This window comes from Malus sylvestris, chromosome 16 (genome assembly GCF_916048215.2).
Source record: "Malus sylvestris chromosome 16, drMalSylv7.2, whole genome shotgun sequence".
NCBI lineage: Eukaryota > Viridiplantae > Streptophyta > Magnoliopsida > Rosales > Rosaceae > Malus > Malus sylvestris.
This window is the reverse complement of record NC_062275.1, coordinates 25,462,710-25,483,305: the sequence shown is the minus strand read 5'-3', so window position 1 is coordinate 25,483,305 and position 20,596 is coordinate 25,462,710. Positions and strand designations below refer to the sequence as shown.

Genomic DNA, 20,596 nt, shown 5'->3' with positions numbered 1-20,596 from the left:
GCACCTTAGGGTTTTTGTTTTTTTATTTTTTATTTTTTACTCCCAAACCCAAAATTTGGGTAGGGTTTTAATTACCTCATACCTCTTCCTTGCACCATTGTCTCTCTGCCCTTTTTTTTCTGATTTTTATTTTTTTATATAATGGATGTGTGTGCTGTCTGCGTGCATTGTTATATGTGTGTTCATTGTGCTTTTCATCTTCTATTTTATATATAATATAATATATGTATATGTATATATATATATATATGTGCTCACGATGATTATTGATTAATAATTTTTATTCTTTTTTTTAATATAATATGTGTACACTCAGTGTATATATTAAAAAATTTAGGCCTCACGCCTAGGCCGGGCTATCCCTCTGACGCCTCGCCCACGCCTCATGCAAAAAATACATTGGTTGCATGTACTAGTCAACTTGCTTCAAATATTAAACATATATATATATAATTATAGAGTTTTAACAGTTTTCTTTCTTTCCCTCTCCATATTCAAATAAAATTCTGTGAATAAGCTCTGCAAGTTTTGTAATTATTTCCCAAAAACTAAATTGAATGAAGACTGTTCATGGTGGCCAGAATACATCAATTCCCTAATTGTCTGTGTGTGTGTTTTTGTTTTCCCCGGGGGGGGGGGGGTGGAATAGAATCGGGGGACACATTTCTACTTTCCTTTTGAGCCATTAGATTACATAACATCCAAGGGTCCTCATTTAATCATTGAATGACATGTATATCTGTGTGTGTGTTTGTGTTTATGTGTGTGTGTGTGTGTGTGTGTGTGTGTGTGTGTGTATCATTATTGGAGGGGGTACTATTTATGTCACTCATCACCATATATGTGATTTACAAATTGGATGATGTTTAATCATCTTTGTTCTTTTTTGGGGTGTTTAAGCATATGTCAGTCATGAGCGTTTACAAGTTTATTACTTGAATTCTAAATACATGGAGTTTCTATTAATCTGAAGTGGTACACGCTCACAAGCTTTTCCTATATTTTTTACCTGCAGCCGTTAGTGATTACAGACAATCTCTTCAGTTCCAGAATCTAAATGAGGAAAAGAGAAATATACATTTGGAGGTGCGCTTCTGGTTCTCATCTCTGTCAGATTTATGGGAATTTTATTTCTTCTCATGCGCTGATATTTAGCTTTGGAGGTATTGTGCAGGTTATTAGAGGTGGTAGACGTGTTGAGGTCTCAATTTATGATCTTGTTGTTGGTGATGTTGTACCCCTTAACATTGGCGATCAGGTATGCACATTTTTCAGAAAATGTTTCATATATATTTCACAATTACATTCCAATTGAAAATTTTATTGATATTGTGATTCTATATGTAGGTCCCTGCTGATGGCATTTTAATAACTGGACACTCACTTGCCATAGATGAGTCTAGTATGACTGGAGAGAGCAAGATTGTGAGCCTCAATACATGTTCCCATCCTTGTTTGAACATTGACCATTTATTTTCTGTAAAACATATGATGTATATATTTTCCTTTTTTCAGGTACGCAAGGACTCCAAAAATCCATTTCTAATGTCAGGCTGCAAAGTAGCAGATGGAAATGGTAGCATGCTGGTAAAGATTCCAATCTCTCTTTTCCTTTTCCCATGACACATAGATTTATAAGAGTTTTTTTCTAGAGTCAGTCAATGACATATCTGAAATTCTTTCTGATTACTGAAACTTTGTTTTCCGTAGGCTTGTTTTTATTTGCTGCCCATGTAATTTTGAAATATAACTTTCAATTTTTTAATATTATTATCATTTTTTCTTCAGGTAACCAGTGTTGGGACTAATACTGAATGGGGAATGCTCATGGCTAGTATTTCAGAAGATACTGGTGAAGAAACTCCTTTGCAGGTCAGCAATGAACTATTAACTTGAATATAGTCATTCGATGCATGAAATCCTGTACTCAAACATATTACATCTCTGAACAGGTGCGCTTAAACGGGGTTGCAACTTTCATTGGTATTGTTGGACTCACAGTGGCTTTACTTGTCTTGATAGTCCTGTTGGTTAGGTATATTTCGATCTTCACCAGTGACCCCTTCTCTATGACAGTGACACTTGATTTATGATAAAGTACTGTTACGTGTGCAGATACTTTACTGGCCATACAAAAAATGCAAATGGAAGACCTCAGTTTAAAGCGGGAAAGACAAAATTTGGAGATGCCATAGATGGAGCCATTAAAATTGTTACTATTGCGGTGTGTCAATAACTCCTTGGATATTCACTCTGCTTCATGCGAGCGTTTGTGTGAATTTGACTAATCTGAAAACTGTTTTAGGTCACCATTGTGGTGGTTGCTGTTCCTGAAGGGCTCCCATTAGCTGTTACCTTGACGTAAGTCTTTTATATCATGTGTTGTGTCCCTGGGCATTAGGGATGGCAACGGTTTGGTTTGGGGACAAAAATGATATATCCATCACCATAGCCACAAAAGTTAACCATATCCATAACTGCAAATTAACCATCGGGATTATCCATAACCATATCCACTGGGTAACGGTTTTTCAATTAGTTATCGGTTATATCCATCTTCGTCAAAAAAATAAAAAAAAATTATATTCATCCAATTGACACTATAAATTTTAGTAGATACTAATTCCGTCATTAAATAACGACATCCAATTACAAAAAACATAACAATATATTTGAAGTTGTTCATGATAAGCCAACATGATAAATTGGTCCAATAAAAAAGAAAAATAGGACAAAAGCAAATACGAAAGGAAGACAAAACAAATTGTCTAATAATTCCAAAACTTGTGACGACAAATGAGAACGAAATATTTGCACTTAGTTTCTAGTTCCACCAAGCTAGCATCATATTTCATGGTGCTCCTCCTTCACACCCATCAATGGAGCATGATGACGAAATAATTAATATGAATCGTTGTACACAATTTACAAAGAAGATAGTTATATACATATAATGTAATTGCCAATACTTACCTTATCCATATCCATATCTTCAAAATAAGTGCAGCAACCGACTTGTGCATTAGAACAAGAAGCTAGTTGTGAAACATAAATACTTAACTTGGTTCTAAAACTGAATGCATACTAATTAATTAAGTTTGAAAAATAAGTTCGAAATTAAGATTAAAGAACATACACAAATATAAGATGAAAATAAATTTATACTTTGGGGTACCTTGAATTTCTTTCCATAACCAATTTTGGGCACACATTAAGGCTTCCAATGTCTTTGGATGAAATCTACTACGGTGTGGACTTACAAATCTCCCACTAGTACTGAAAGCTGATTCGGAAGCAACTGTAGATACAGGAATAGCTAATATATCCCTTGCCAAAGCACTTAAGATAGGATATTTAGTCCCATTTGATTTCCACCAACCCAAAATATCAAAATCAGATGTTCTAGGCAAAACAGCCTCATCCAAATAGTGATCTAATTCTGACTTTACATTATCATTACTTACAGTACTAGAAACAAACAAGTCAAAGTTATCCATTAAAGGATTCATCTCTTCAAAGTCAGATTGATTCAATTTAGATGAAGTGAATGATGGTTGATGACCCATGTTAGAGATATGATTAGATCCACACTCTTTTACCAAATCGTAACAATATTTGCGGATCTTATCAATTTCGTTCAAAGCATAAGATCAATCATTTTATCATTTGTAGTGCAATTATCTATGGTTAAGGTAGAAAGCTTACGACCGAGGTTCCAATCTAGCAAGCACTCCATCAAAACAACTTAAAAGTGTCTCGGCGGTATGCGGACAAGGCACATAAATAAATCTGAAAAAGTTACAAAGAAGATGGTTACAATAAAGAATCTGAAATATAAATCTAAAGCTAGACGATAATTAAATAGAAATTGAAGTATTAAAAATATCACCTTATTATTCGGCTCTGCAATGTCCAAGAGTCATCAATAAAATGTGTCGTTATTACCATAAATCCTCTGTTTTGATTACTTGCAGTCCACATATCAGTAGTCTACTCTTATTTTCATCCAACAATTGCATTGTTTTCGAACGCTCATAATCATATATTTTTAGGATATCACTCTTGATTGTGTTTCTTGAAACAACCTTAAACAACGGTTGGACAACACTCATGAAGTTTCTAAATCCAACATGTCCAACCATGGAAAGAGAGTACTCATGCAATATTATCATTTGGGTGAGAGCTCTCCTTGCACTTTCTTGATCAAATGTATACAACTCTACTTTCCCATCTCCCACTTTTTGGGTTAGCGTTTGCTTCAATTTTTTTTGCCTTCGACCGGACATAACGTCACACGATGCCTCAAATGGCTGGTTCCATTTCCAGTGTTCCTACCAAGCTTCTTGTTACAATAATTACATATTGCTTTTATCACCCCCATCAACTACTGTTCTTGTGTAATGTTGCCACACCAAACTACGAAGTCTCGAATTATTACCTTCACCATCATCACCTCTAGGTTCCTCAATCTCACCAACGACCTCATTTGGAGTTGGTATATCTTGGGGCCGAGCAATTTGATTTGGTATTTCTTGTTGCACGACACTTGGATTCAATGTAGGTGCTAGATTACAATCAGTTGGGGTAGATATTGTTTCTTCTTGAGACTTAAATTTTCTTTTAGATATTTTGATTGCTGCATACACAGCCAAATCCATTAATATGTAAACAAATACATGGTATAATACTGATTTAATATGTAAACTAAATATATTACAACAAACAAGAAGACAATTATTTATTTAATTTTTCATAATTCTATGGGCTTGTAACATATGTAATAAACTAGAAAACTGACACCAATTGAGAATTTGCATGAATCAAATAACATGAAAAAGAATGAAAGAGTACCTATTGAGCTGACAACGTGCACAAATTTCTTGACAGTGAGACTCTTGAAGAGAGATGAATCTGATAAACTTGGAACATTTGATAATTGATATATAAAATGATTCAATGAATTAATTTGGTTGAGTATAACAATAAGAGTATTGAATTGATGAGGTTGTTGGTATGCTTCATGCATGATGTTTGGTGCATAATAAAGATAGTATAGGGTTTGATGCATGCATAATGAATTAGTATAGGGAGGGTTTGGTAAATTGAATAAAATTATATTATATATCAAATATATATATATATATATATATAATATTCGGGTCGGATTCGGGGACGGATATGGATTGGGGACCCCTATAACCATATCCAAAACCATAACCGAATAAAGTTCACGGTTTTTCCCCATATCCATACCATACCCGAATTTTCATATCCAAATCCAATCCATTCGGGTGGTTATCCACGGTTATCGGGTTTAACAGTTAGAATTGCCATCCCCATCCCTCCAAGCCAAACGTAAAATAAAAATTGAACGCTCTTATGTTTTATCTTCTCTTGTAAAAACATACGTTTCTATTGCACACAAGCATCTTTCTACATTCCTCATTTCATACTTTCCCCCCTTTCATTCTTTGGCTATGACACAGGCTTGCCTACTCGATGAGAAAAATGATGGCAGATAAGGCCTTGGTATGTCTTAATTGTTTTTCAGTTTTATGGCTTTGTAGAACTTTAATTTTATATACTTTTGTTGGGGTTTAAGCATATGATGGAGCTCTAAATGTAGGTGCGGAGGCTGTCTGCATGTGAAACCATGGGCTCTGCAACTACTATATGCAGCGACAAGACTGGAACCTTAACGTTGAACCAGGTGGGTATAACTTACCCCACGATGGAGTTCTAAATGCACAGTTTCTTCTGTTGTTCAATGTATGACGACAGAGGTGTTGAGGTCTTATTGACCAGGCTAGTTTTGATGATGTTATTTTGAGGGTTCTAATAAGCTAAAGTGATGTCTCACTAAAACAAAATCTAGTCAATTGGTGTGGCTGTTGTGAGATTAAAAATGGTGGTGGATGTGAGCAGAACAAATGTTGTGGACAGTTTTTTAGTAATTGTGCATAGGACAGGGGAAGACACTGGTGGTTTGTGTCTCTCTTGCTCTGTCACTCTCTCTCTCTCTCTCTCTCTCTCTCTCGCTCTCACTTTTTTGTTCTCTAGTTTAAGATTGCTAATGAGTGATATTCTATTTTACATTCCTTTGAGTATAGATGACTGTTGTTGAGGCTTTTACTGGTGGGAGGAAAATCGATCTCTCTGGCAGTAAGTCAGACGTGTCTCCAATACTATCATCTTTGCTTATTGAAGGCATTGCGTTGAATACAAATGGCAGTGTCTATACGCCTGAGGTATGCTTAATGTATTTGTGTTGCTTTCTTGGTACATTATTTTAGCAGAATATTGAGTGGTAAAGGCTGAGGCTCAGACTGTGTCTTCCCTTTTGTAGACTGGCGGTGATATAGAGGTTTCTGGATCACCAACTGAAAAGGCAATTCTGCAATTGGGAATCAAGGTTCTCTAGTTGGTTTTCCAATTCATGTATCTTGCCACTTCTCACGGGTGACTACATCCCTTAAACTCGCTACTAATTGTTGATAACTTCTTTGCAGCTCGGAATGAATTTTGATGCCATCAGGTCCAAGTCTTCAATTCTTCACGTGTTCCCATTCAACTCAGAGAAAAAACGAGGCGGTGCTGCAGTTAAATTGGTAGGCAACTTAAGAATCTTACCTTGCCACACTAAGCTTTCTTGGTTATATGGGATATATTATGCGGCACTTTACTTTTGTTTAGTAGTTATACATTCATTAGTGTGTCTATTTGTTACCTTCGTGGATGCAAAAAGTATTTCAGGAATCTGGATGATTTAATATTATATGTTCTCTTTTGTAAAATGTCTTCATATATCAGTTACAGTACACAGGGAAGAATATTAGTATTCTCATTGTGGATAACTTCTTTTGCATTCAAGGGATACTGCAAGTAATGGTTAATTGTCTTTTATCTATCTGTACAGCCCAATACCGAGGTTCATATTCACTGGAAAGGGGCTGCTGAAATAGTCTTGGCCTGTTGTACAAAGTACCTGGATCCTAATGACCAGTTAGTAGCTATGGATGAAGACAAGGTAGGAGAAAATTTTGGCTTTTACATGATAAAATGATAGTTAACTTCTGCAGTTTCACCTTTAGTGAAACACTCGTATAGTACAGTCTCTATTTTTTCTTCCTATTATTTTAGTCTCTTCTTTCCAGGTTGAGATGATTTTAACACCCCTGTAAGTTTTTATGATCTTGCAAGACAGAATAACCTTTTTTTATAAGCTTAAAGAACAAATTTGAAGTTGTACAATTATCCAGAATTATCATTTATAAGAATCTTGTTCCTAAACTCATTTAAAATTTTGGCTTTTACATGATAAAATGATAGTTAACTTCTACAGTGTCACCTTTAGTGAAACACTCGTATAGTACAGTCTCTATTTTTTCTTCCTATTATTTTAGTCACTTCTTTCCACGTTGATATGATTTTAACACCCCTATAAGTTTTTATGATCTTGCAAGACAGAATAACCTTTTTTGTAAGCTTAAAGAACAAATTTGAAGTTGTACAATTATCCAGAATTATCATTTATATGAATCTTGTTCCTAAACTCATTTTATTACTATTTTGTGTTCCCTTTATGTTTTCTTTGAACTTTGGAAGGTTATAACTAATGCTTCATTCGAATGAAATATACCTTTTTCTGCAGTCAACCATGTTCAGGAAGTCAATTGAGGATATGGCTGCTCGCAGTTTGCGTTGTGTTGCCATTGCTTATAGACCACATGAATTGGAAAATGTTCCAGCTGATGAACAACTATCTGAGTGGGCATTGCCTGATGATGACCTTGTCTTGCTTGCTATTGTTGGTATAAAGGTAGTGCGTTCATAAATTCAGACATTGCATTACTAACTTCTATGAGGAGCATGTAACATTTAACATCCTCTGTTCTAAGCTGATATGTTGCTTCTTTTGCGGCACCTTCCATATTTGCATTCACTTGTAGTTTGTTTAGCTTTATTTAGAGAATTAAAAAAATTGCAGGATCCTTGTCGGCCTGGGGTGGGAGATGCAGTGCGACTATGCCAAAAAGCTGGTGTTAAGGTATTATTTAGTAACATCAATGTGCGTGGATTTCTGAATTTTTGTTCTTCATTATTTTTGGATTACGAGGTCGCACTTGGTGCGATGGCAAGTGCCTTCGCCCATGAGCGGTAGGTCTCGGGTTCGAGACTTGGGAGCAGCCTCTCCATAAATGGGGGTAAGGCTAGCCGACATTCACCTCTCCCAGACCTTGCGTAAAGCGGGAGCCTTGTGCACTGGGTACGACCTTTTATTATTTTTGGATTAAGAGTATTAGGCCGGAGAGAACAGAAAGGGTTCAGTCCCCAACTTGTAGAAAGCCCAAAGATTCTATGCTAATAAGTTTGGCTGTCAACTTGTATCAATTTCTTGTTTATTCTGCAACAATGGTAGATCAACTTCCCTCTTTGTTTGTCATAGGGGTGTCCTATGCATATTAATTCAGGGTGGTGCAATCCACGCACCCCTTTTTACCTTCCAAACACCACCTGGTAATTTATGTCCTTTGATCCTCCTCAATTCATTTGATCTGATGGCTGGAATTGAGAGGGGTGTCTGGAAGGTAAAAAGGGGTGTGGATAGTACCACCCTGAATTTATTGTATTGTTTTGTAGATTTTTTTCCGGCCTCCACTTGCTCCCTCATTTCCTTGCTCTTAAAATTTTTATTTTTATTTTGAGTTTTATACACTTGGTCTAAATGCAGTTGTTTTTGCACTGGTGGTAAGGTCATTATGTGGCAATATATGTCCTATTGTGATTATTTTTAGTTAGGTTTAGATATATGTCTATCTGTATTTTAGTTGTACAGTAACTGTAAATCAGAAGAATCAATTTAGTTTATATAGAAATTTACTACTGTTTAAAATTTTGGGTATCCTTTTAATTATTGTTCTTAGAAAGTGAACATGTGGATGTTGTAGCTTAAGTTCTTCCAATCTGATAATTTTTGTAGGTACGCATGGTCACAGGTGACAATCTTCAAACTGCGAAAGCGATTGCTATGGAATGTGGTATACTTGCTCCAGATTCAGATGCTACCCAGCCAACTCTCATTGAAGGAACAGCTTTCCGTGAACTTTCAGATAAGCAGAGAGAAGATTGTGCTGAAAAGATTTCGGTACGATCTGAGTAATTGAATATCTAATCGTATTTACTTTCATATTGTTTCTGGTGACATGTTTTGATGATTGAAGTATGAACACCAGCTTTGTGGAAAATAGATTCTTTTTTGTGTAATGTGCAGGTGATGGGGCGGTCTTCCCCCAATGACAAGCTTCTGCTTGTGCAAGCATTGAGGAGAAGGGGTCATGTTGTTGCTGTAACTGGAGATGGCACTAATGATGCTCCTGCACTGCACGAGGTCTCTCAAATGTTTTAACTTCAGTCTTTTTGTCTTTTTATTTTATTTTATTGTAGCAGTTAATGTGTTTGAATCCCTGCACTGGTTTTGTCAAGGTTCTAAAAAACACTAGGCGCTAGTCGAGCGGCAGGCAGGGCCAGTGGATTTAAGTAAATTTATTATATTTCATGTGATAAGTGTCTGCTTATACATAAAAATATATATACTTTCATCATAAACTACAAAATAGAATGACATACATATTAAGAAGTATTGGAACATAATGAAAACATGGGGAACAAAGATATAATGCGAGTTTATATAAGTATGTAACAAGTCTCTTACAATTTATTGAAAAAAATAAAATGCAAAATGAAAGTTATCTATTTTCTGTCTAAGTGAGTTGCAATCTAGGTGGGCGCTTAAGCAAGGGCTAGGCAGGTGCCTCTGCATGTCTAGGCACTGTTTCTTAATTTTCAAACGCCTAGGCATTAATTGAACGGTGGCCAGCCGCCTACAGCCTAGGCGGTGCTACGCGGGGATTTTTAGAACAGTGGGTTTTGTAGTGTAGCGGGCCATTTATTGTCCCTTTTAGCTTTAGTGTTAAATGAGTTTATGTTTTGATGGTTTTTTTTTCTTTGGAAATAATCAACATTCGAGTTCAGGCTGACATCGGTCTTGCAATGGGTATTCAAGGGACTGAAGTTGCCAAAGAGAGTTCAGATATCATTATCTTGGACGATAATTTTGCTTCAGTTGTGAAGGTTAGTAACTGTGAACATTTTGCAATTTTTCTTAGTAATATCATTGTGTATTGTGTTGTCGCACTCTGTTCTACCTTTCTGTTCATAACTCCTTTCTTTAATAGACATGTTGTCTAGTGCTTTAATTAATCAGTAACATACACACAAGCTCATTCTTCTATCTGGACTGTAACAAAAGTTCAGGTGCTTCATTCAGCAATTCCATCCAACAGATGATACATACTTTTAATTAATTTATTACTTTGTTCTCTCTCAGTTCTCACTTTTAATTTTTCTCACATCTCCCTCACCCTTCAGTGAATAGGATATCACTCAGTGTGCATATATGGTGTCCCAAATGTACAACTTACTTTTCCACATTAGGCTTTTATACTTTGAAGTTTGCTTTTCGTTTAGTCATACAATTACAGAAAAATAGCATCGAATGCATTGTCAAGAATATTGCTTCAATAAAACTGCTAGACGAAAATGGCAAACAACTGAGAACATCAGTGACCTTTTTATCCTCAATAGCACAGCATCACTGAAACAAATTAATGCCTGGAAAAGATGGGAATTCAAAAAGATTGAGATTATATCCAATTAAACCCATCGAAGCAACACAATTTAATAGTGGTTTGTAGATGATATTAGAAAATCTCTGGTTTTCTGCTGAGGTAGAAATGGAAAGTCGTCGTGAAATTGGTTTGACCATTCGGGGAACCATCCAAGAAATCATTCCTCTAATCTTCCAATCTTTGCTTTGGGAACCATTTACCCATGGGGAGGGTTTGTTTTGCATTTTGAAATTGGTGGTCAGGCTGAGAGATGTCAATAGTTTTGGAGATGGCTGAGAGTTAATTCCTAGAGTGTGGATTTAAAAGAAAATATGTTGAGAGGATAGAGTAGGGGGAAGCAAAATGTGGGAAAGAAGGTGCATACAAAGTTTTGATTAAACAAAAAGAAAAAAGGCAGTTGTTTAGGGAGTGTCAGCATGGTGATAAACTGACCAGATTAACCATATGCCATTAACTGTGTTTACATGTCACGTCTGAGTTGTTGAATGTACTGTTAAAGTCCGGATTGGAGAAAGGCCGTATGTGTATCTAATATCTATTTTGGTCTGTTTTTTCATTATTATTTCAAGTGCCAATTCAGAAACCAAATTTGCAATATTTAGCAGTGTTTTTGTTCATCTAATGGTTGTAGGTTGTTAGATGGGGTCGATCTGTATATGCAAATATTCAGAAATTCATCCAATTCCAGCTTACAGTAAATGTAGCAGCACTAATTATAAATGTCGTCGCAGCCATTTCATCTGGTGATGTACCGCTAAATGCTGTTCAGGTTCTCTCTCTCTCTACTCTCATTATCTCTCTCTCTATCTCTGTGTATATGCATATATCTCTCGTCCTCCATGTGTACACCTGTTGATGCCTCTTTTTCTTGTGCTTGATGCAGCTTCTGTGGGTGAATCTTATCATGGATACTCTTGGAGCACTAGCATTAGCTACGGAGCCACCTACAGATCACTTGATGGACAGACCCCCTGTTGGTCGAAGGTAAGATTTATGTGATGACGGCTTCCTTTTACAGAACAAAAACATAAAATCCCATTAGATCACGAAATACGCTATCTTAATCTATATGTTAGTCACCTAAAGTTTGTGAAAATTTGGGAGCATTTTGTTTTAGTTGACAAAAAATTATCATCTCTTCCTTTATTTATTTTGTCATGCTGTTTAGGATAAAGTTCTTGTTTATGTTGTGCTCCGGATCTCTACCCTCACAAGGGATGCAAGGGAACAAGACTCCATATTTTCTATGACAAACTTAGTTACAGTATTTTGTGCCAAATTGTGTTTCAGTTAGGTTTCTTTTTTATCGATTACATCTAGTTTTCCAGGTCCTTATCAACATTTGACAATGCATATCATAGCCATATTATTTAAATAACTATAACAAGAAACTAACTTCTGAAATTGTAAGGCATCCGTGGGATTGCGAGAGAAATTTCCAAATCTTTTTTACAGTCTTGTGCACAGAATCCAAAAGTATTGTGTTATTGTTTTGAATGTTCATGCCTTCTTCTTGGCCCATATTTATTGGATATTTCATGTCATTAAGCAGAGTATTTGCATTTCGGATGGTTATAGTAATGAACTTATGGTACAATGTTTTACAGAGAGCCGCTCATAACAAATATAATGTGGAGGAACTTGTTGGTTCAGGTACATGCGTTTCTTAAGATTTTTTTGTAAATTGAAGTATTGGTGCTCTATAACATGTATTGTCATGCCATACTCTGCTTTTGTCGTTTGTATTTTTGATATTATTGTGTGAACTTCAGGCTTTCTACCAAGTCACTGTCCTACTTGTCTTCAACTTCCGAGGAATAAGTATACTGAAGCTACATGGTCCCAATGCTAACACAGTGAAGAATACTCTGATATTCAATACATTTGTCCTATGTCAGGTAAGTCATAGCTCTTTTTATTTATTTATTTTTTTCTGGAAAAGTAGCTGGTTAATATTGAGTAGTCTACGTTTGTTGTTTTCTCTGGTGCCCCTTGTCAAGTAAGTCTGAGCAATCAGCTTCTCATGTCAAGTTTTCCTATTAAGTTCTGTACTAAGTTGCTACAAAAGTTAATCTGTCGAAAATGATATGTAACTTGTTAGTTCAGATCTAATGGAATATTGTTTGGATTTCTAGTGTTGTTACCAGCTGATTGAGGATGAAGCTGCCAGAGTTTATTCATTTGTACTTTTAAACATGATTTATCAAAAGGACGTCTTTAATCAGTGTGACGTTCAACTTGCAACGTCTTTAATAAGTGTAATAACTTGCAGATTTTCAATGAATTCAATGCTCGAAAGCCTGATGAGTTCAATATATTCAAAGGGATCACCAAGAACTACCTTTTTATAGGAATAGTGACAGTAACTCTTGTACTTCAGGTGATACTTTAGTGCTTTTGTTTTTCTCATGGGATTTTGGTGAAAGTTTGCATTTGTTTACACTTGGCTTTTCCCTCTCCTTTTTTTGTCAGATTATCATCGTCGAGTTCCTTGGGAAGTTCACTAAAACAAAACCACTTACTTGGAATCTTTGGCTAATTTCAGCTGTAATAGCTTTTATCAGGTGAGTTGGTGAAGATACCGTTAAAGTTCAATTGATGTTATGATGATATTTATTATTTGTCCGAAACGAAGCTATGATTATGGCGTGTTTTGTAGTATAAGTTAAACCCTCTGGTGTCTCTAGTTTTCTTTTGTTGGTTGACTCAACTCTCCTCTTCTGCAGTTGGCCTCTTGCTGTTCTCGGGAAGCTGATTCCGGTTCCAGAAACTCCTCTCTTCAAGTATTTTACAAGAATGATACCTGGGCGAAGAAACAGTCCAGAGGTAAGAGTTCTTGTATATTTTAGCTTCGGGATTAAGATGTATTACTATATTCCAAGCCCGTGACTAATAGTCACCTGCACTTTGGTCTTTCAGGGTAGTCGGTAGGAAGTGTGAAGATATACCGCACTTACAGCAGCTGGTTTCATAGTTTTCTGGATCTGCATCATTCTCTTTTTCGGTTTTTGGCTGATGACAGATCATATTTCACAGAATCCACAAACTAATCTTTTGTTAAGTAGGGAATGTACTTGCAGCGATTCGGCTTTACAGAAGCCATACTTGGTTTGGTCTCCACTGACCGGAATTTTACTTTTGCAGTTTATGTACTTAAAGACTGATTTGGGGTTTTACAGTTCGACTTGTTTTTGGAATGATGGATTGGTCTATAAAAAAGAAAAATTTCAACCTAAACCCTAAGCAGTAAGATCAAAGGTAAACTGCCGAAAAGATCAGTATTCAAATCCCAACTACCGAAATGATCAGTTTTTTAATATGCCGTCTGCGTCTGATCTTTATGTTGTCAATAGTTGATTTGGATTTTGAATAGTTCATCAATCGAGATTTGATTTCTGATGCCATCAGTGGTTCTCGAAAAAATAATAATGATATGCAAAACATGGTTAAGCCGGATGGCTCTCTTCCCAGCAACATTGTGGGAGAACAGGTCACATATGACAAATACAAAGCCAGTGAACATATGTATATAGACATTAATCATTCAAATTCAGAATTACATTTAACAAAACCATAAGGAGCATTTTGATTAAAGACAAATTTCCTCGCGTCCATTAGAATAAAAGGAAAACTAATGAAAATGACTTTAAAACTTTGAGTTTTAACGATAAGGACAAAATAAAAGGTAAAGTGAATAGTACCAGGATTGATTTTTTAGTGTAAAAATGTGGTTTTTCGTTAAAGTAAACAATATCGGGAGCTTTTCGTTAAAGTACATGGCGCTGGTGAATCGCACAATCGTAACCAGGGGGAAGTTGAAATGTTGTTGCGAGTCTTTTCAGTCTTTGGAAGCGTGGATCGCCGTGGTGAAGCTACCAATTAGTCCCCTTATTTAAAAAAAAAATTTGAAAACCAAAACCTTAAGTCGTAATTATATCAGTGTGTATTTAGTTGTTACGTAATGATTCCAAGCAAATGGTAAATGTACGCGTAACTGGACAATTCAACTAAAATAAAATGAGTTCTTTATTTGGTAATTATAAAAGTTGCTAGTTTTAATACAGAAACCATGTAACATATTGTACCAAACGTACAAGTTGATCATGTACATATCTTGATATATACCAGGCATTGGTTTTTATGGTAATTCAAATTATGCAGTGGGGTAGGAAGCTTCCATAGCAATGCCACAAAGACCTTCCTTTGCCTCAATACCTCTCTGCATTCTTATGTACCCTTCTTCACCCCATTCTGTGCCCCATGAATTCTTCACCAACCAATATTTGGTACCATCATCACTAACTCCATAACCAACAGCAGTGACACCATGATCAAGACTCGTTCCACAAGTTCCTGTAAAGACACCACTTGAATAGAATTGAAAGTCGGAACCGCTAGCGTCAATGGCAACAGAAATTGGTTGATTAGCAACGCCCTTCATTAGGGCATCTTCACGGTTTGCAGGCACATCTTCATGACCAGTTATCTTGGCTGCACGATTGGCCTCCTTCTTGGTGTTGCAAGTACCATCAACTCCAGTGTACGGGTAATTAGCCTCGGTACTAAGCCCATGGTTTTGATTGATGAACTGAAATGCATCATCCATCAAACCACCCTCACAACCTTGGTCTACACCGCTTGTGTCACAATCAACCAGCTCTTGCTCAGACAAAGATATCAATTTACCAGTTGTGAGCTTTGTAATCCCTTCCATTGCTGCCACTGCTGAAAAAGCCCAACAACATCCTGCATGTATATAATTGAAATTAAATATTGTGTTGTTTTTGCTTGATAAATTAAACCAGGGTTAGATTAATAGACATTGATTTTTAATCTTGCAATTAAATCGTAATTTTTTTTTTAACAAACGATATTATCTACACAAAGAGGGTGGGGCTCCAAATAAAATTGATTACCACATTGGCCTTGGTCCTTGATGGGTGTAACGGCTCCTTTCTTTCTCCAATCTACAGTTGGTGGTACAGTAACATTTTCATATTTGAAACAAGTCGTCTTTGCTGAACATTCGTGCCCCATGAATCCATTTCTTGAGGCTTTGAATTCTTCATTTGTAAGGTCTGCAAATTGATTGTCGCTCAATTTGTAAAGTTTGTATGCATCCTTATTGGAAGATTCAATAAATGCCACATTTTCCTTGAATATGTTGAAACGCTTCTCCTTCTCGTTAATGTCGGTATATACACGTCCATAACGAGCCATCCATTGCTCGTATTTCCCATACATTGATGCATCTTGGAGAGCGCGAGAAGTGGCTTGAGAAGACAAGGCTCCCAACATGAAGATCAAAGCCAAACAGATACATTTGGAGTAGTACTGGTTAATGGACTCCATGGTGTATAGCTAGTAAGGGAAGCAACTAGAGTATTTGATGAAGTAAATGAATTCAAGCAACTAAGCTATACTGAAATGGCAGTCTCTTCACGGTTTATACAGGTAAGAGAATAGCGTTGCGATCTCCGTGCCCCAAAAGTTGAGCTGCAATCTTCGTACCCTAAGATGCTCTGACATATATATATGCATGCCTGCGAGGTTTTGCATGTATTTTTATATTATTTTTGTTTTAAGTCACAATATAAATTACTAGCAAGACATGTCCTTATGTGCATATATACTGGTTCATATAACCTTAGTCTATGTGAGTCAATACAAATATATAACTTTGTTTTATTTGCAAAATTCATTAACTTGGAGAACTAGGCTGAAATTTTAAATCTCATGTTCTAACGCAAATAACTTTGCTTAATTAGAATATAAGTAGTTTTATATTTTATTATTAAGGGGAGGGGGAATGTTGAAATTGTTACAATTGTTTAGGAGGGGGAATTTTGAACCCGAGACACATGAGTGAAAACTCAACACCTTATCCACTAAGATATTGAGCCATATGTCAAAATGCAAAAATGTAGAATACAAGTAGTTAAATAAGCCACATTGGGTTACAATATAACTTTATTTATTTATTTATTTTTTATTTTTTTTGTGTTTAAGTTTCTATTTTTGTTACGACATGAATAAGCCATGTGAAACTTAGAGATAGATAGGGGCCGGTGGTGAAGGATATATAATCAAAGGCAAAAATGTAACTTGTTGTACAAAACAAATATGTACGTGTAAAAAGTGGATAACGTTTCTACACTTCCATGTAAAATCAAACATAAAAGCTTGCATTCCAAATGAACTCCTTTTTTCAGCCTATTCCATTATAATCCATTCATTGTAGTAGCATGACTGGTTTTAGAAATGAGAAAATGAGGGGTATAATTACACGAGTATCAAGTGGGAAATTAAATACACCAACTGAAGAGAAATAACTCTAACCACAAGAGAGAAAAATAGATAAAACATCCTCAGCTGTCGATTTTTATCCTTGGCCTCTGGGTTGGCAGCAAATTCTTGTTGGAAATTTTAGCAATATAGATGCTACTTCTCCTACAATAAATTATAAAAAAAATTAATATTAGTATAACACAATTTTATTATGTTGGAATTTTATTAGTTTAGCTTCACATAGATTACAATTATTATTATTATCTATACTAAAGTAGGGGGGAGGGCAGGCACTGTTCATTTTTTTTTATTCTGCTTTATTTACAACAAAACCATGTGATTTGGAGATGGGTTGGAAGACAGTTATTAAAAGTTAGGAGGGTAATTTTGTCTTTTGAGGTCAATTCCTGCCCCTTCGATTTTGCTTTATTTACAACAAAACCGTGGGATTTGGGGCTGGGTTGGAAGGTAGTTTTTAAAAGTTAGGAGGTTAATTTTGTCTCTGATCAGATTTCAAAATATTTACGGTTTTACCAGGATTGCTCTGCTTCAGAAATTTTTTATTGTGTTGAATGACGAGACTGCCATCTCATCTTCAGATCCCATGGTGAGGATGATGAGATGGAGGGGGTAGAATCGTCTGTTTATCATGAGACTGCCCCGTCACTTCATTCTATCTTCGGCACAGACAAAGCCATGTTGATCCTGGCATGGGTGAGTGGGAGGGCGACGGTGAGAGAAGGAGAGATTTCAGGTATTTGGGGGTAGGGAGAGTGATTTCAGCGATTGGCAATCCCATCCCGTGTTTTCCTCTCATCTCTGTCACACTCCTCTCTCTAACCCTTTCTCTTTCACTCTCTTTCAGAGTCTCCCTTTCTCCCAACTCTCCATCTTTCTCAACTTTAGTCCTAGCCCTAATTTGTTCTTTCATTCCTCAATTTTCTCCATCCGAGCAATGAAAAATCGAACTGGGTTTTCAGATTATTGATGCACAGGGATTCACGGACAGAGAAGGCAGAGGGAGAGAGAGAGAGAGAGAGAGAGAGAGAGAGAGAGAGAGAGAGTTGATTGAGGGAGTTGGTGAGTATGGGCTTGCACAGAGGGAAGAACGCAGAAAGAGAGGTCAGAGGCATCGTTCACAGAAGGGTTGATGGGTTGCAGGTGGAGAGGGGGGTTGGCGGGAGGGGTCCTAGGTGGACAGAGAGAGAGAGAGACAGAGATCGTCCAACTTTTCTCTACTTGGATGATTACGGAAGATCAGGTTTGATAATTTTCGTACTTTCTCGAATCGATTCAGTGAATTTTTTTTTATAAATTACTCAGTTTTGGGTTTGAATCTTTATCTAGAAATCCAAAACGAAAAAAACTGTGCTCTGCAACACGATTGACGATTTCGATGTCGGCTTCGTGAGATCGATCTCTTCGATCTTTACTTCCCCATCTGTTCGATCTCCTCGTCGCCCCATCGTGCTCCCAATTTCTGTAAATTTGGGGTTTCTTCGGGTATAATGTTTTCAAACTCTGTTACTTATTGGATGTGAAGATCTAATTCAATATGGTGATTAATATAATTAGATTGTATTAAATTTTTCATTATTTTGTAGAATTTTACGTTTAAATTTGTGGGGTTTGGAGAATTCTTCATTAAATTTCTGGGTTCTTTTGATGTGATAATTAGTTAATTTTTGTAGCTTTTGTAAAATCCTTCGATTAACTGTTTTTGTTTTGTTCTCTTTTCGTATTAGCAAGTTATGGAACCAACTAAGATCAATTAACTTATAACTGATTCTTATCTCCTCAGGTTCATGGATTGTTAAGCAGAGTGTGGGAAAGAAAGGGTGCCTCACTGGTTAGGCACTTGAGATCAATTACTGAATCCACCAACTCACCCCCCTTGCCCACCCCTGTCACCATTAACGCTGCTGCTCAGTTACCTCTAAAACTCACACCCACCAACTTTCCTTCTTGGCGAGCTCAATTCAATGCCCTGCTTCTTGGGTATGACCTGATGGGTTACATTGATGGATCAAAACCACGTCCTGCTGCCTCCTCTACGCCAACAAAACACGCTCTCGGGTTCTCAACCTCAAAGAGCGTCTTACGCTCATGCGTCGTGATACACAACCTGTGTCAGTTTTTCTACAAGCTATCAAAGCTATCATTGATGAGCTTGCCATCATTGATTCTCCACTCTCCGACGATGATGTTGTTCTACACATCCTCAATGGTGTTGGACCTGCCTTCAAAGAAATTGCTACCGTTGTTCGAGCTAGCGATACCTCCATCTCCTTTGAAAATCTGTATGACAAACTCATTGAACATAAAACTTTCCTCCAACAGGATGCACCACCAGCTGCTGTTACCCCTATGACTGCCATTGTTGCTCAAGCTCCCCGCTCATTCCAGCGTGACTTCAGGGCCACATAAGCCTCCCAACAACGTCCAACAAATACCACCTACAACTTTAACCGTGCTAACCACCACAACTCCAATCATCGTCGTTCTACTACGGGGTATCGTGGTTTTTGTCAATGGTGTGGTACTCAAGGGCATAGTGCAAAACGTTGCCCTCAACTTTCTTCCGCTCCACCCACAGTCAACCACACCACTATCCGCCCCTCAACATCATCTCCTTGGCTGCTCGACTCGGGTGCCTCTCACCATGTCACTTCTGACTCCAGGAACATCCCGGACTCCACTACCTATGATGGTCCTGATAAGATTGTTATTGGTAATGGAACAGGTTTAAGTATTACACATGTTGGTTCCACATCACTCTCTTTTTCCTCTACCACCCCATTTCACTTAAATGATGTCCTGTGTGTTCCTTCCATTTCCCGTAATATTATTTCCATTGCCAAATTTAATAAACAAAATGCCACCTCTATTGAATTTTTTCCATATTCCTTTCTTGTCAAGGATCTCAACACGGGAGCGGCACTTCTTCGAGGCCCTAATAAGAACGATACATATGAGTGGCCGTGCTTGATGCCTCAAAAACAAGTTATGAGCAGTGTGATGGACTCCTTCAATGTGTGGCACCGTAGGCTTGGTCACCCCAACCATCGAACCTATCTTCAAATCCAACGTACCTCCTCCATTCTTATGTCTTCAACTCCTTCTGTTTGCACTTCTTGTCATTGCAATAAGAGCCACAAGCTCCCATTTGGTCATTCTACGCTTGTTAGTAAGCGTCCCCTTGAACTAATTTATAGTGATGTATGGGGTCCTGCTCCCTATTTATCTACTGATGGTTTTTCATACTATGTTATCTTTGTCGATCATTTCACGAAATATATTTGGTTTTATCCCATGAAACACAAATCCGATGTTTTCTCAATCTTCACAACCTTTAAAGCTCTTGTAGAAAACTACTTCCACACCAAAATAATCACCTTCTACTCTGACGGATGAGGAGAATATGTTAAACTCAAACATTTTCTTTCCACAAATGGCATCACTCACCTCACCACTCCTCCACACACTCCTGAACACAATGGTGTTACTGAACGCTGCCACCGCCATGTTGTCGAAACAGGGTTAACACTTCTCCACCAAGCATCCTTACCCCTAACTTATTGGTCATATGCTTTCAAAACTGCTGTGTATCTTATTAATAG

General features: G+C 37.0%; 2 protein-coding genes and 1 long non-coding RNA gene across 3 annotated transcripts in view; 2 read left to right on the top strand and 1 right to left on the bottom strand.

The window, feature by feature from the left end:
- Window positions 1-13,925, top strand: part of LOC126608395 (calcium-transporting ATPase 10, plasma membrane-type-like) — a 29,453-nt gene extending 15,528 nt beyond the window's left edge. The window contains exons 8-34 of the mRNA XM_050276271.1: window positions 1,016-1,086; window positions 1,175-1,258; window positions 1,348-1,425; window positions 1,516-1,587; window positions 1,789-1,872; window positions 1,953-2,035; window positions 2,116-2,224; window positions 2,306-2,361; window positions 5,487-5,529; window positions 5,627-5,710; window positions 6,111-6,248; window positions 6,347-6,412; window positions 6,510-6,608; window positions 6,917-7,027; window positions 7,652-7,819; window positions 7,988-8,047; window positions 8,981-9,145; window positions 9,272-9,388; window positions 10,033-10,131; window positions 11,320-11,457; window positions 11,572-11,672; window positions 12,296-12,341; window positions 12,461-12,586; window positions 12,961-13,068; window positions 13,161-13,252; window positions 13,415-13,514; window positions 13,608-13,925. Coding sequence (XP_050132228.1) covers window positions 1,016-1,086; window positions 1,175-1,258; window positions 1,348-1,425; window positions 1,516-1,587; window positions 1,789-1,872; window positions 1,953-2,035; window positions 2,116-2,224; window positions 2,306-2,361; window positions 5,487-5,529; window positions 5,627-5,710; window positions 6,111-6,248; window positions 6,347-6,412; window positions 6,510-6,608; window positions 6,917-7,027; window positions 7,652-7,819; window positions 7,988-8,047; window positions 8,981-9,145; window positions 9,272-9,388; window positions 10,033-10,131; window positions 11,320-11,457; window positions 11,572-11,672; window positions 12,296-12,341; window positions 12,461-12,586; window positions 12,961-13,068; window positions 13,161-13,252; window positions 13,415-13,514; window positions 13,608-13,619 — 2,510 coding nt within the window. The 3' untranslated portion in view covers window positions 13,620-13,925. The remainder of the gene's footprint in view (window positions 1-1,015; window positions 1,087-1,174; window positions 1,259-1,347; window positions 1,426-1,515; window positions 1,588-1,788; window positions 1,873-1,952; window positions 2,036-2,115; window positions 2,225-2,305; window positions 2,362-5,486; window positions 5,530-5,626; window positions 5,711-6,110; window positions 6,249-6,346; window positions 6,413-6,509; window positions 6,609-6,916; window positions 7,028-7,651; window positions 7,820-7,987; window positions 8,048-8,980; window positions 9,146-9,271; window positions 9,389-10,032; window positions 10,132-11,319; window positions 11,458-11,571; window positions 11,673-12,295; window positions 12,342-12,460; window positions 12,587-12,960; window positions 13,069-13,160; window positions 13,253-13,414; window positions 13,515-13,607) is intronic.
- Window positions 13,926-14,696: 771 nt separating this feature from the next.
- On the bottom strand, window positions 14,697-16,133 carry LOC126608400 (senescence-specific cysteine protease SAG39-like). Its single transcript, XM_050276277.1, has 2 exons — window positions 15,605-16,133; window positions 14,697-15,434 (listed from the first exon to the last, which is right to left on the bottom strand). The coding sequence occupies exons 1-2, from the start codon at window positions 16,038-16,040 to the stop codon at window positions 14,842-14,844; spliced, it is 1,029 nt and encodes a 342-aa protein (XP_050132234.1). The 5' UTR covers window positions 16,041-16,133; the 3' UTR covers window positions 14,697-14,841.
- Window positions 16,134-17,671: 1,538 nt separating this feature from the next.
- LOC126608405 (uncharacterized) lies at window positions 17,672-18,847 on the top strand. Its single transcript, XR_007617858.1, has 3 exons — window positions 17,672-18,237; window positions 18,324-18,479; window positions 18,778-18,847. It is a non-coding gene; the product is annotated as an uncharacterized LOC126608405 (long non-coding RNA).
- Window positions 18,848-20,596: the final 1,749 nt, after the last annotated feature.